Source organism: Carassius carassius, chromosome 40 (assembly GCF_963082965.1).
Source record: "Carassius carassius chromosome 40, fCarCar2.1, whole genome shotgun sequence".
Classification (NCBI taxonomy): Eukaryota; Metazoa; Chordata; class Actinopteri; order Cypriniformes; family Cyprinidae; genus Carassius; species Carassius carassius.
This window is the reverse complement of record NC_081794.1, coordinates 23,710,372-23,724,791: the sequence shown is the minus strand read 5'-3', so window position 1 is coordinate 23,724,791 and position 14,420 is coordinate 23,710,372. Positions and strand designations below refer to the sequence as shown.

Sequence of the window (14,420 nt, the reverse complement as noted above, 5' to 3'; positions counted from 1 at the left end):
AAAAACGTATACTTTAAAACCACTTTTAAATCCGAAAGTTGTTCTTCGCTGCAGTACATATTTTTCAGTCATGCTGCTGATGGAGTTTTTGTGCAGTTTTGAAAAACAAAACAAGCGGCTCTTCAGCTCGCTATTATAAACATGCCGCTCATTATTTACACTGACTAAAAAGTGAAAAAGAAGCACTTTCCGCAGTCCCACATCCTCTGACCAATGCATTTCCATGACTTTTTCTCAGTTGTTCTGATTATTGGATAAAAACATTGTACAACATTTCTAGCTGATTAATTATTTCGAATATAAATAGAAACATTAATAATTATCTTATAAAAAACACGGACCTCATAATTACAGATTAAAAATGTCCTGATATTTTCAAGTTTATGGGACTTCGGGAAGCCAGCACTTTATACTTCACTTTCATGACCAACTATACATACGAGACACATATTAAGCATTATAAATAGAATAATAGCGTTGTTCATTCAAGTTTCTAAAAAGCGTTAGTAACTTCATCAAATCGAGTCAATATTTCACATTTTGTTTGAATTAGAAAAAAATCTTTTTGAATCAAGCAAAGTCTAATTTACGACTTAGGCCCTGCATGGACATTAATTCATTTACAAGTAAAGAAATATATTCAATATCTTCTCAGAGAAAAGAAAAAGTATATATATATATATATATATATATATATATATATATATATATATTGTATAGTGATTTACCATGAATGTAAGTGTCAACAAAATACTAAATAGAAAACAGACAAAATTATAGTTGATTTTATGATAAGTAAAAATTGATAGCCTGAATGCACTGTAAGTCGCTTTGGATAAAAGTGTCTGCTAAATGCATAAATTTAATTAAATTTAAGTCTCCAAAAAATGTAAACAGTAGCACTGCTGCTAGAATCACCAAAGTCATATACTACCTTCAAAATGCCTACCCTGAATGTATTGCAAATGTGCATAAATGTATATCAGATGAAACAAATGACAAACTGACTAAGTTCCCTCCAAAACATACTGAATGATGAAAGAAAAGCAACATTTTCAAAAATCAGTACAGATCTTTTTATGTTACAATGTATTATTTTTACATTATCATTGACTCTGGCACAGACCTTCGACTCTAGTCACCTTTCACCACTATAATGTACTGTATGAACTAGACCACATTTCTGAGATTGATGTCACTGTGCGGGTTCAAAAATAAGTGACTCCCTTAAGGCAAATATATCTGTGCGAGTTTAAAGAAGTTTAGGGAATACTTTGCCCAAGAAACATTCGTCCACCTCATGACTGATTTCAAGCAAGTGGCGAGTATGTATAAATCAGTTTCAAAAGCCTTTTGCTATACTGTTTTCCTTACACACTTTGTGCCAGGAATATTTGATGCACTGCTGCTCGAAGTCTGCCAGAATTGTTTGTCATCCTGCCTAACATGCTTATACGGCAGTTAAAGAGCATTTTAGAAAAATACTGTTTATAGCCGTCACTCAGCGTTAAGAGTCCAGAAAGATTAATTCTTAATTGTAATCGGTTTTGTTTATAAACTAAACCAAGTAAACATTTGCTTTAACAACCAAAACTGAAATCATACTGCATTTCAGTGTAAGATTTCAAAGCATTTTGTTGCCTGTAAATGAAAAGAGAGGAGAAATCCACCTGTTGCTGTTGTAACAAATGAAGGTCTGGGAGGCTGTTAAAACTGTAATGAGAATCCAAGCTGGATGAGAAAAAAAAAAAACACAGAGAGCCAAAGATCATTATGGGAAATGTGCTCACCTCCTCAGGGTTCACAGCTCATAATGAATGAACGCACTGTGAAAAACTCGCTCCGTGACACCCAGTCAAACAATATTTTTCCTGAGAAGAGGATTACTCCATTTATGATGCATTCGTCAAGCCTGACCTGATAAAGGAGGGAAAAAGGCACTTAAACAGGAAAAGCAAGCAATTTCCACATGCAGCACTTGTAAACTGATGCATATGACCATAGCAATACCCTATAAAAGAGTGCAGGACGTCCCATCCGACGCTTGTGTACTGGAAGGTCTGTGCCCTTCGTCCCACACAAGCTGTCCACCACAAAAACCCTACAGAGCGGAAGCTGTAAAATCATGGTGGGAGAGTCGACGGACCCCAGGAGGGCTGGAACTGCTATTTAATCTATTGACATGTTGGGAACAGCTGTTTCTCCCCCTCCATGCCTTCACTGCCTCTCTGATGTGAAAGGCACTGGCTGCATCCAGAGCAGATCTTTACGAGGGGTGGAATGCCTCGCCCTTCCGCCCTGACTAAAGCTCAGCATACAGTATATGTGGGCATCTAATGGAGGTGCTGAGAGAAGTGGAACCATAGAGGACAACTGGGAAAGAAACAGCGGAGTGGTATCGAGTGTTGTAGCCGGACAGGTGCAGAGGTCGATACTTAGGAGATTATATGAGCTGATATTTTAGCCAAATGTGTCCAGAGCAGTCAGACATTATTTCCAGGCCTGTCTGGAGATACAACATCCACTGCGTGGTAAACTACCTGCCACGAAAATGAACAATACAAATATTATTGACATAGAAAATATTGTACACATTCAAAAATACTATAATATGCAATAAATAAATATGTTGTATTACATGTAATCTGGGCTAATAATCAGATTCCAAAAATACTTGTAATTAGAGTATATAACATTTTGAAGTCTGATAATCAGATTATATACATTTTTATGGACTACATGATTAAACATTATTAACAATGGCATTAAATTATTCAGAATTTTAGTTTTTTTTTTCTTTATTATTATTATTTGCGATTTCCTTTCTAAATGAACATAGCATTTACACACAGTTTTGGGAAACAAAACCTGCTGTAATGTAACGTTTAATACATTTCATGATGTTAGTAAATAATTCTTATTTTTTAATAACCCCATTGAAGTCTACGTGATAAGAGTTCAAAAGTAATCTAAAAAGGTCAAAAGTAATATAAAAGAATTTAAAAGTGGTAAAACTACATTATCTAATATGTGTAATACAGATTATGTTACTAACTACACTTTGTCATATATTTTGTAAACAGTCCTGGACTACTTGTCGAATTGTAAAATAAATAAAAAAAATTCTAAAATAAATAAATAGCAGTTGAAGTTTTACATACTTTAATGTTGATAATAATAAATGTTTCTCTAGCACCAAATTATCCATATCATAATGTATTAAGGATCAGAATTTATGAAGGACATTGAAGACTCAAGAATAAACTACATTTGGAAATAAATTAAAATAGAAAAGTTACTTTAAATTGTAATATTTTAATATATTCGTTATTTTACAGTATTTTTAAAGAAACAATAAAGCATAATACTTTCAAAATTAATTATATATATATGTGTGTGTGTGTGTGTAGATATATAATTTTTATTTTTGGCATAAAATAGCAGCTTTCCCATACATTAAAAATGATCAAAGTAAAATAATTAAATGAAGAAAATGAAAGCAAATAGCATAGAAGCACACTGTGATATTCCATTGCATTAACAAGATTTCAAATCAAAACTCGAACACAATCTTGATCACAACACATTTTAATAAGAACTTTTATTGTTTTTGTGTCTTACACAAATCACTGGTACAGTGATGGCAGATAAAGGTAAACCGTAAAGGCGCTGAATGTAGCTGTTAGGAAAGAGCAAACAGTAACGAACAATGCATGGCTGCAGTCAGTCATATTCAGCACTGTTACATTCAATGAATCAACAGTAATTCAGTTCTGGGGAGTTCAGATGAGTTGACTGAGTTTATTTGACTAGAGAGGATCTTTGATGGAGCTAATACCCGAGGGCTCTCCAAAACGATCATCCTTTCAACATCTCAACTCAGACTCAGAGGGACGGAGTTTCACGCAGAATTAAGACTTCTGGGCCTGCTGTGAGACTCAGCAGTTTCTTTAATGACTCATTTATTGCCGAAGTGAAAACTTGGGAAATGTCAATTAGCAAGTAATTAGATGACAACAAACTTGGAAATGACTTGATAGGTGCATTAAAACAAACCATTCTCCATTATCGAGCCTACATCGCATCGAACCAGAATATCCACAGTAATGGGGACATAAATTGCAAATTCTTAGCAAAATGTTTCGTCTTATTTTCAATGATCCACATAGACACAAATCAGTCTACGAGTTTACAGACAACAGAGGGCTGCGTCAAATAAATATAGAATCTATTTACACACACAGAGCACTGATTTGTGTACAAGTTACCTGAGTGAATTCAGGGATTTTTATATTGTTATTCTTCCCTGACGGAAACTTTTACGACAATAGAAAGGTCATATCTTCCCTCTCCAAGGTACACAACTTTTGGTGTCTTTTTAGATCCAAGATGATACATTTTAGGGCTGATAGCAGTTATCTAGCGAGTATGGATATGGCAGGGGACTGAGTTTGCTCTACAGAGCCACAGATGCCTCGTCCTGAGGCATGCGGCTCTTCTTGCAGGTGAGGGCCAGCAGCAGCAGCATGGGCAGGTGCCAAAGACTACAGAAAAACAGCTTCCGGGCGTTCTGCCTGTCACCATAGCGATAGAACCTGAAAGCCAGGTAGCTGATGTAAAGGTTAATGGGCAGAGAAACTAAGGGGAACGTCCAGGTGGTGACGTCCAGCACGGGGCCCAAGGATGAGAGAGCAATCAGGCCTATGCTGTGGCGGAGGGCCACGCGTTTACAAAGGTCGGGATGGGTGACGGACATCATTCGGTACCCGCCGCGTGAATAGTCCTCCCTTAGATTCCAGCTTAGTGCATTAAAGTGAGGAAACTGCCAGGAGAACAGGAAACCTCCCAGTAAGAGTGCTCCTGGAGAGACAGAGAGAGGAAGAGATTAAGTGAATACACAAACAAGATCTCCCAGATCATTTAAACACCATCGGAAGTGCATGTGTGCAAGCAGGAAATGAGAGTGTGCAGAGTCACTATGACAGAACACTTGAAAAGACGTCCGTGTTCCTTCACATCCTGCTGTGGAGGAAAAAAACACTATTCTCCTGCGTTCAGAAGCTGGAAAAGTGGAAAGGTGACGCCGCACAAACACTGGCCCGTGCAGGGGTAGCAGAGCGTGACGCAGCGCTGCCTTTGTGTATGAGATCTTAGAAACACAAATCCTCTGGGAAACACTGCACAGGGCAACATGACCGAGACCTCAAACACTCGGGTCATCTTTTTATGCTTTGTGTGTTCTTGAACTTACTTTGAGAAAACAGTCCAGTTGACACCAGAGTCTACAAATATAAGATCAGTGCACGTTGAATGGGAATATGTACTTAATATAATTCTGTCAAGAGTTAAAACACTTTTTATTCAGTTTGGTGTCACCAAGTGAAGTAATTCCAATAAATAAATAAGCACAACATTTATTCAATTAATTGAAAAAACGAACTTGAGTTTAAAAAAGGGAAATGATTAACATACCATGTAAAGTAGGGCCCTATGATTAATACAATGCAGAAAAATGTATAAAAATGAAATGTATTGTGTATAACAGTATGTCAAAGAAAACTGGCTTATCTGGGTGAATAAATTAAATGTACAGCTGTACATTCATTTGATTACATTAAGAAAATTACATCAGCTAAAACTATGGTCAGATACACACAAAGAGTCAAAGATCTTCACTACAACAACAACAACAAGCCAAAATAAAAGGTTGGTTGATTAAAGATATGATATCATTTCCAGTTATTAAAATTTAAGGAAAAAAATTAAAACAGAATCCAAAAAAAAAAAAACTTTAATTGAAAAACAGAATTCATGGGGGGAGGGGGGGTTAACTGAATTTTGCCTTAATAAAACTGATTTTATTGGGCCCTAATGCAATTAGGATTGTTGGCAAGTTCTCCGTTTGATTAACGAGCTCAAACTATTTTTCTTAACTTTAAATTGACCCCATTTTAGCACTTCCACAAATTATATTAAAGATGCAGTTTCTCTGATAGAAAGTTCTACTAAATAATCTGTGATATAAAATATATTAAACATTGAGTTTTTGATCTACTTCATGTTGTGACCTCACTCTAGATGGGGTCGTAACAATATTTAGGTTTGCACATCCTAATAAACAGACGCTTGGGAAGGGCACTGAAACTACTACTATAAAAAACAGATGGAAGCGCAGGGGAAAAACATGTAAATATGCACTCAAACACTTCAGTCTTTCGTTCCTGTGAAAAAACAATATCATGGTTGCCACAACAGCACACTTTTAATAGTTTACAAAAAAGGCCAAAGACCCCCTGCTTTCTTCCACAAACACTTAATCTTAGACGAGAGACGTCCTCGGAAAAAACACAGGATGCTGGGGGTATATGTAACTACAACACTCATAAGTGGACAGTGACCTCAGGTCTGAGAGAAGAGTCTGTAAAAGGCAACAGTGCCACGCACATCAAGCTTCACTTCTCTGGAATGGCTGCACAACCCTGAACTGTGAGATAAACCGTGATAGCACTGGAATAATCACAAAGAGGGCTTTTAAGACTAAAGACACATATCGGTGTGAGCCTGATAGGAATTTCCTGTTGAAACACTAACTTTTAGCTCTTTGGCAACAGAGAAGATATCACATGATAAGGTATATAATAACACTGGTAATATCATCCATGCCCACAGTGCCACATATGGTGCTATGAGAAGAACCTCTAAAGTTCTAGAGGTAGTAAAAAAAAAAAAAAAAAAAAAAAAAAAAAAAAACCTTTTGTTTTGATTGTTTGATTAGGAGTAAATATGTTTTATCAAAGTCATTCAGCAGGACCTGTAGTCAATAATGTGCTTGGAAGAGGAGTTTGTACCTGGATCGAGAGAGCCAGTGGCTGCTGTCCAGCCCATTACAGGTGGGACGGCGCCCACCACGGCACCCACCCAGGTGTTGGTGATGCTGAGGCGCTTCAGGGGAGTGTAGCAGCATGTGTAGAGGAAGATGTTCAGGGCGCCCAGGAAGCCAGTGAGGGGATTTGTACCCAGGGTCAACAGGGTCACACCTGGGATCCCACACGCCAGAGCGAATGACACGGCATGCAGAGGACTGAGAGAAACACAGAGAAGAACGAATTCAGAACAACAAAAGCATGATTCCTGTGTGCAGTTTAAAGGGATCATACTTATACGGTTACAGAGGCCATTGTGTCAAATACAGTCAATTCAATTTTTCAGAACCAAACAGACTTTTAGGGATTGTTTTAGCAAAATAGAATTTGATCGGATTTAAATTAGGCCTCGTTTTTGTTGAATGTCTTGCTTTGCTTAAAAATATGGCAGATTACAAAGTAAAATGGCTATTGGACAGCAAATCTAGTCGAATGTAAATGTTGATGTCAGCAAGTTTCAGTATAATTTTGGTTTCCAGAGTACGCTGAACTCTTATTTCAAAAGACAAAGAAATGGTTTTATTCTTAATTCTTTAAAACAAACCAGCATGCACTGGCCCAGAACACATAAATAACGTTGGCTTACAAATCTGAAACCACCACCAAATGCGACAAACTTATAAATCAAACCAAGAAATTCTGTGCAACACATTGTGATGCATAAAAGACAAGAGTGGTCCGTAAGAAAAGCAGGGATAAAGCGCATACATAACATTAGTTTCTGAGATAAGCTTTAGTGTGGTTTTTTTGAGTCACATCAACACAAAGGATTGTGAGTCTCTGCTATAGATTAAACCTCTCCTGGCCACAGACGCTATTCTCTGTGCTCCATTGGACAACCACTTCCTCTAAGGTTTATTAAAAGCAGTCAGTTGCAATCCTGCAGAGGCGTCTGGTTCAAATTCACAGCTAACTGCTCCATAAATTAGAGGAGGATTGAGACGAAGACCAAAGCGGAGAGGAAAAGAGGGCACATTTTCCGCCCAACAGCAGGAGATTCCATTTTAATGTTCTTATCATTGTTATGGCTGTTTTATGTGGTGGAGGGGTTTAAAGTCTATATGAGTCCCATAAGTTAACGGGTGAGATGAGTTGTTAGAGGGATAAGGCTGACTAACTTTAGGAGCAAAGCCACTGGCATTTCCTTCACTACATGAATAAATGGGCTATTCTAATTTACAAGGTGATTCATTATTGAATTTATTTTGGGTTACAAAGGTTTTGTTCATCTGATGGAGCATATAAAACAAGCACTCAGAGTTGATCATTCAGATCTATCTGACTTCATGGTCTCATGCGGCAGATTTTCCCAGGAATCCAAAAAAGAATCCCAAATGAAGCCAAAATCATGATGAGTCTCCGTGGGAAATAAATCTGTTACATAGAATAGTTTACTTATACTGACATTATCAAGATATTCCCATATATATATGTCTTAATGTAAAATTGTACCACTACTATAAATAAGAACTTTCTAATAAAAAAATAAAATAAGTAATAATTTTAAACATAAACCTCAGTTGGGTATCACATTGTTTGCCAAAAAAATAAATAAAAAAATGAATGAATGAAATAAAAATAAATGAAAATAAATGAAATACCCAAAACAGCATTTCTGAAAAAAAAAAAAGAAATAGAATAAATGAAGCAATTTTAAAATAAAATCAATTAATTAGAGATACCTTTGTTTATTAAATATAATTAAACCATTAAAATGGAATCCAGAAAATTAAAAAAAGAAAACACAGAATTTGGCATAAATTAACATGAATGTGAAAAATAAATAAATAAATAAATAATATTAAAAAATAAAATGTAAAAATGTAATTTTTATTCAACTTTTAATAAATTGCAGTTAAATTGTGTAAGTTTTATGATTTCAATTAACTAGACATGCCTTTTGATTAATAAAACTTAATCATTTAAAATGTTATCATTAAAAAAGACGCACATCAAGCTTCACTTCTCTGGAATGGCTGCACAACCCTGAACTGTGAGATAAACCGTGATAGCACTGGAATAATCACAAAGAGGGCTTTTAAGACTAAAGACACATATCGGTGTGAGCCTGATAGGAATTTCCTGTTGAAACACTAACTTTTAGCTCTTTGGCAACAGAGAAGATATCACATGATAAGGTATATAATAACACTGGTAATATCATCCATGCCCACAGTGCCACATATGGTGCTATGAGAAGAACCTCTAAAGTTCTAGAGGTAGTAAAAAAAAAAAAAAAAAAAAAAAAAAAAAAAAAAACCTTTTGTTTTGATTGTTTGATTAGGAGTAAATATGTTTTATCAAAGTCATTCAGCAGGACCTGTAGTCAATAATGTGCTTGGAAGAGGAGTTTGTACCTGGATCGAGAGAGCCAGTGGCTGCTGTCCAGCCCATTACAGGTGGGACGGCGCCCACCACGGCACCCACCCAGGTGTTGGTGATGCTGAGGCGCTTCAGGGGAGTGTAGCAGCATGTGTAGAGGAAGATGTTCAGGGCGCCCAGGAAGCCAGTGAGGGGATTTGTACCCAGGGTCAACAGGGTCACACCTGGGATCCCACACGCCAGAGCGAATGACACGGCATGCAGAGGACTGAGAGAAACACAGAGAAGAACGAATTCAGAACAACAAAAGCATGATTCCTGTGTGCAGTTTAAAGGGATCATACTTATACGGTTACAGAGGCCATTGTGTCAAATACAGTCAATTCAATTTTTCAGAACCAAACAGACTTTTAGGGATTGTTTTAGCAAAATAGAATTTGATCGGATTTAAATTAGGCCTCGTTTTTGTTGAATGTCTTGCTTTGCTTAAAAATATGGCAGATTACAAAGTAAAATGGCTATTGGACAGCAAATCTAGTCGAATGTAAATGTTGATGTCAGCAAGTTTCAGTATAATTTTGGTTTCCAGAGTACGCTGAACTCTTATTTCAAAAGACAAAGAAATGGTTTTATTCTTAATTCTTTAAAACAAACCAGCATGCACTGGCCCAGAACACATAAATAACGTTGGCTTACAAATCTGAAACCACCACCAAATGCGACAAACTTATAAATCAAACCAAGAAATTCTGTGCAACACATTGTGATGCATAAAAGACAAGAGTGGTCCGTAAGAAAAGCAGGGATAAAGCGCATACATAACATTAGTTTCTGAGATAAGCTTTAGTGTGGTTTTTTTGAGTCACATCAACACAAAGGATTGTGAGTCTCTGCTATAGATTAAACCTCTCCTGGCCACAGACGCTATTCTCTGTGCTCCATTGGACAACCACTTCCTCTAAGGTTTATTAAAAGCAGTCAGTTGCAATCCTGCAGAGGCGTCTGGTTCAAATTCACAGCTAACTGCTCCATAAATTAGAGGAGGATTGAGACGAAGACCAAAGCGGAGAGGAAAAGAGGGCACATTTTCCGCCCAACAGCAGGAGATTCCATTTTAATGTTCTTATCATTGTTATGGCTGTTTTATGTGGTGGAGGGGTTTAAAGTCTATATGAGTCCCATAAGTTAACGGGTGAGATGAGTTGTTAGAGGGATAAGGCTGACTAACTTTAGGAGCAAAGCCACTGGCATTTCCTTCACTACATGAATAAATGGGCTATTCTAATTTACAAGGTGATTCATTATTGAATTTATTTTGGGTTACAAAGGTTTTGTTCATCTGATGGAGCATATAAAACAAGCACTCAGAGTTGATCATTCAGATCTATCTGACTTCATGGTCTCATGCGGCAGATTTTCCCAGGAATCCAAAAAAGAATCCCAAATGAAGCCAAAATCATGATGAGTCTCCGTGGGAAATAAATCTGTTACATAGAATAGTTTACTTATACTGACATTATCAAGATATTCCCATATATATATGTCTTAATGTAAAATTGTACCACTACTATAAATAAGAACTTTCTAATAAAAAAATAAAATAAGTAATAATTTTAAACATAAACCTCAGTTGGGTATCACATTGTTTGCCAAAAAAATAAATAAAAAAATGAATGAATGAAATAAAAATAAATGAAAATAAATGAAATACCCAAAACAGCATTTCTGAAAAAAAAAAAAGAAATAGAATAAATGAAGCAATTTTAAAATAAAATCAATTAATTAGAGATACCTTTGTTTATTAAATATAATTAAACCATTAAAATGGAATCCAGAAAATTAAAAAAAGAAAACACAGAATTTGGCATAAATTAACATGAATGTGAAAAATAAATAAATAAATAAATAATATTAAAAAATAAAATGTAAAAATGTAATTTTTATTCAACTTTTAATAAATTGCAGTTAAATTGTGTAAGTTTTATGATTTCAATTAACTAGACATGCCTTTTGATTAATAAAACTTAATCATTTAAAATGTTATCATTAAAAAAGACTCTAGAAAAAATACAAGGGGGGGGGGGGGGGGGGGTTGGGTGAATCCAGAAAAATGTAAATGGAAAAAAAAAAATGAATTTTGGATAAAAAATATAATGGAATTTGGGGAAAACAAAATGTATTTCATAGGGTGTCTGTGCCTTCATTTTAAATAAATGCTTTTCTTTTCAATTTTCTATCAAATAATCCTGATAATATTCCAAAAACTTTAAAAGATATTAAACTATTAAAAGATATATTTTAAAAGATACAAAATAGATTTTAAATTGTAATTGTAAACTTTTTATAGTATTTCTTTTAATATTTCACCATAATTTCTACAGAAAAATATATTTCAAAAATCTCACAAACCCCAAACTACACAAATTAAAAATGAAGAAGCCATTGGATAAATAAACATGAAAGAAGTACAAAAACTCCACACAGCAATCTTGAGAAAGAAAGGTTTCACAGCTGAGAGATGGTCGCATGCTCATCTCTGTCTTCAGACTTACATTATAAGAATGTGATAGTCACACACACACAAACATCAAAGAGGACCGCGTCATCTCAAGTCTACATAATAGCATACTGACAGACGCACGAATGCATGTTCAGGCATAAACAGGTTGCGCTAGGACACATCTAATGTGTGTAATGACATGTTTTGTTAGTTGACTCTACTGTTAGCATGTTGTGCATTTGTGTACGGGTCTAGAGTGTCTGCTACGGTGTCAGGTGAAGATATGTAGTTACGACGCTGATGAATTCCTCCTGTCATTGACAGTCAGGATCAGCAATTTAGCTGTTGGAGTGACAGAACTGGAATGGATATGATAGCTGCCAAATCACATTCATCTGCTTTCATATAAACACTGCTCTTTAATCCACCTGCACAGACCTCCTACAGCGCGGCTGAATTAGTGCCGTGCTACTGCAAGCTTAAAAAAACAGTAATTAAACCGCTCTGGGGGATGTTTCCAGAAGTCTGAAATACAGCGCCATTTATCTGCTCACCTCTTTATCTTTTGCTCCGAAACGGTTTTAGAAAACGAGCTGGGATTTAGGCTGTGAGGAATGTTGTGTGTTTGAAAGGGAGTTAATTGCACAGCCATACATTTTCCAAATGAAGATAACGTGTGACATGACAATGGCCAGCAAACATTGATCACACAAGAACAGCTTTTAAAAAAAAAAAAAAAACAAGTGTGCATGCATTCCCACTTGATTTCCTATATTCCCTTTCACCACTCAGACTGTCACTACCGTAAGGAGAAGAAAAAAAAAAAGAACATTACAAATATTTTTGAATAGAATTTTTAATCATGTCTTTTTGCGCTCACTGTAGTTTATTGTTGCATTGTTCCTGTAGCTCAATTGGTAGAGCATTGTGCTATCAAGCGCAAGGTTGGGGGTTCGATTCCCCCCCGGGAACACATGATAGGTAAAAATTGATAGCCTGAATGCACTGTAAGTCGCTTTGGATAAAAGTGTCTGCTAAATGCATACATTTATTTAAATTTATACATTTATTATTACTTAACACAAACAATCTAATCTGCCTCAGAAAAAAACAAGGCTGCTTTTGATCCAATCAAATCTTCAATCAAATCACATCTTACTATTAGGGCTGTCAAAATGACTGAAAAACTTAACTTGAATTTTCTACTTAAATATTATCAAAATTCGAATAATAATCAAATTTAAAAAGACAATTTCAGTTAGGGGGTTAAAGCTTTTCGCAATTTAAAATAAAAGGACACTAGTGTGTAGAATAAGCTGGAATGGGTCAACATAGCTGACAGTGATTTTACGAAACGTACACTCTTATGTACTCTGGATCATCGTTGCTCATGATGTCTTCGTTTGTGAATGTGTGTTTGATACACACAACAGGATAAGCCTGGGTGTTTGGTTTGGGCTGTTTGGATTACTGTGACTGCTTGAGTCATTTCTTAAACCCTCGCGTCAACAGATCTGCCCCTTTTGTTGTTGGAAAGTGACCCTCGAGGGAGTGGGAGAGGGCAGGGGTCCCATTCAGTTAAATTCCACTAACACACCCAGTTAGCAAAAAGTAATGGCTGTCAAATGTGTGGTGGTGTTAGGCATGGTATTGCACTCAAACACCTATGAAAAGATGCCAGAGATGGATACAGAATACTTCTTGACTGTTTAAATCATCTATTTTACACAGAGCTCTAGTGTGGGTGTTCCAGATTTTGTGCTATGGTGCTTATTTGGGTAATGTGGGATTGAGCCCAGTCTGCAACATTACTCATAGAGTGCTGATGATCTATTTTTGTGCTTAAAGGAGTAGTCCACTTCCAAAATGAAAATGTCCTGATAATTTACTCACTCCCATGTCATACAAGATCTTTCTTTCTTCAGTCGTAAAGAAGTTTTTTTTAGGAAAACATTTCAGAAATTTTCTCCATATAATGGACTTCTGTGGTGGTCAGCTTCGAATGGCTCTACATGATCCCAGCTGAGGAATCAGGGTCTTATCTAGTGAAACGATTGGTCATTTTCTAAAAAAAATAAAGAAAAATACATTTTTTTTTTTTTAACCACGAATGCTCACCTTGCACAAGCTGTGTGATGAGCATGCATGTTTCCACGTGTTGTGTAATCATGTTGGAAAAGCCACGCATGGTTAGTTTCAGTTCAAAAAGGTAGGCTAGGGTGAAAAATTCCATCTCATTTTGCCCTCCAACTTCAAAATCTAACGAAACTTTGTTTCCCCCTTTTTTTTGGTAAAGGGCATTTTATTTTTCAGTCAGTCAGTGCATACGCCTATGTCACACCTGCGTGATTATGTAATGTGTGAGGTCAAGCTAGTGCAAGATAAGCATTTGTACTTAAAAAGTATATACATTTTTATTTTTCTTAGACCGAAATTGACAGATCGTTTCGCTAGATAAGAACCTTATTCCTCAGCTGGGATCACGTAGAACCCTTTAAAGCTGCATTAAAACTGCAATTTGAAGAAGTACACTATATGGAGGAAAGTCCTGGAATGTTTTCCTCAAAAACCTCCATTTCGTTTTGACTGAAGAGAGAAAGACATGAACATCTTGGATGACACGGGGTGCGTAAATAATCAGGAAATGTTCATTCTGGAAGTGAACTACTATAATT

The 14,420-nt window shown here is 36.1% G+C and overlaps 1 protein-coding gene and 1 non-coding gene across 2 annotated transcripts in view; one reads left to right on the top strand and one right to left on the bottom strand.

The window, feature by feature from the left end:
* Nucleotides 1-3,572: 3,572 nt before the first annotated feature.
* The window catches only part of LOC132122454 (protoheme IX farnesyltransferase, mitochondrial), a 42,929-nt gene continuing 32,081 nt past the window's right edge, over nt 3,573-14,420 (bottom strand). The window contains exons 6-7 of the mRNA XM_059532728.1: nt 9,281-9,513; nt 3,573-4,860 (exon numbers count right to left, since the gene is read on the bottom strand). Coding sequence (XP_059388711.1) covers nt 4,457-4,860; nt 9,281-9,513 — 637 coding nt within the window. The 3' untranslated portion in view covers nt 3,573-4,456. The remainder of the gene's footprint in view (nt 4,861-9,280; nt 9,514-14,420) is intronic.
* Nucleotides 12,645-12,718, top strand: trnad-auc (transfer RNA aspartic acid (anticodon AUC)). The gene has a single exon. It is a non-coding gene; the product is annotated as a tRNA-Asp (tRNA).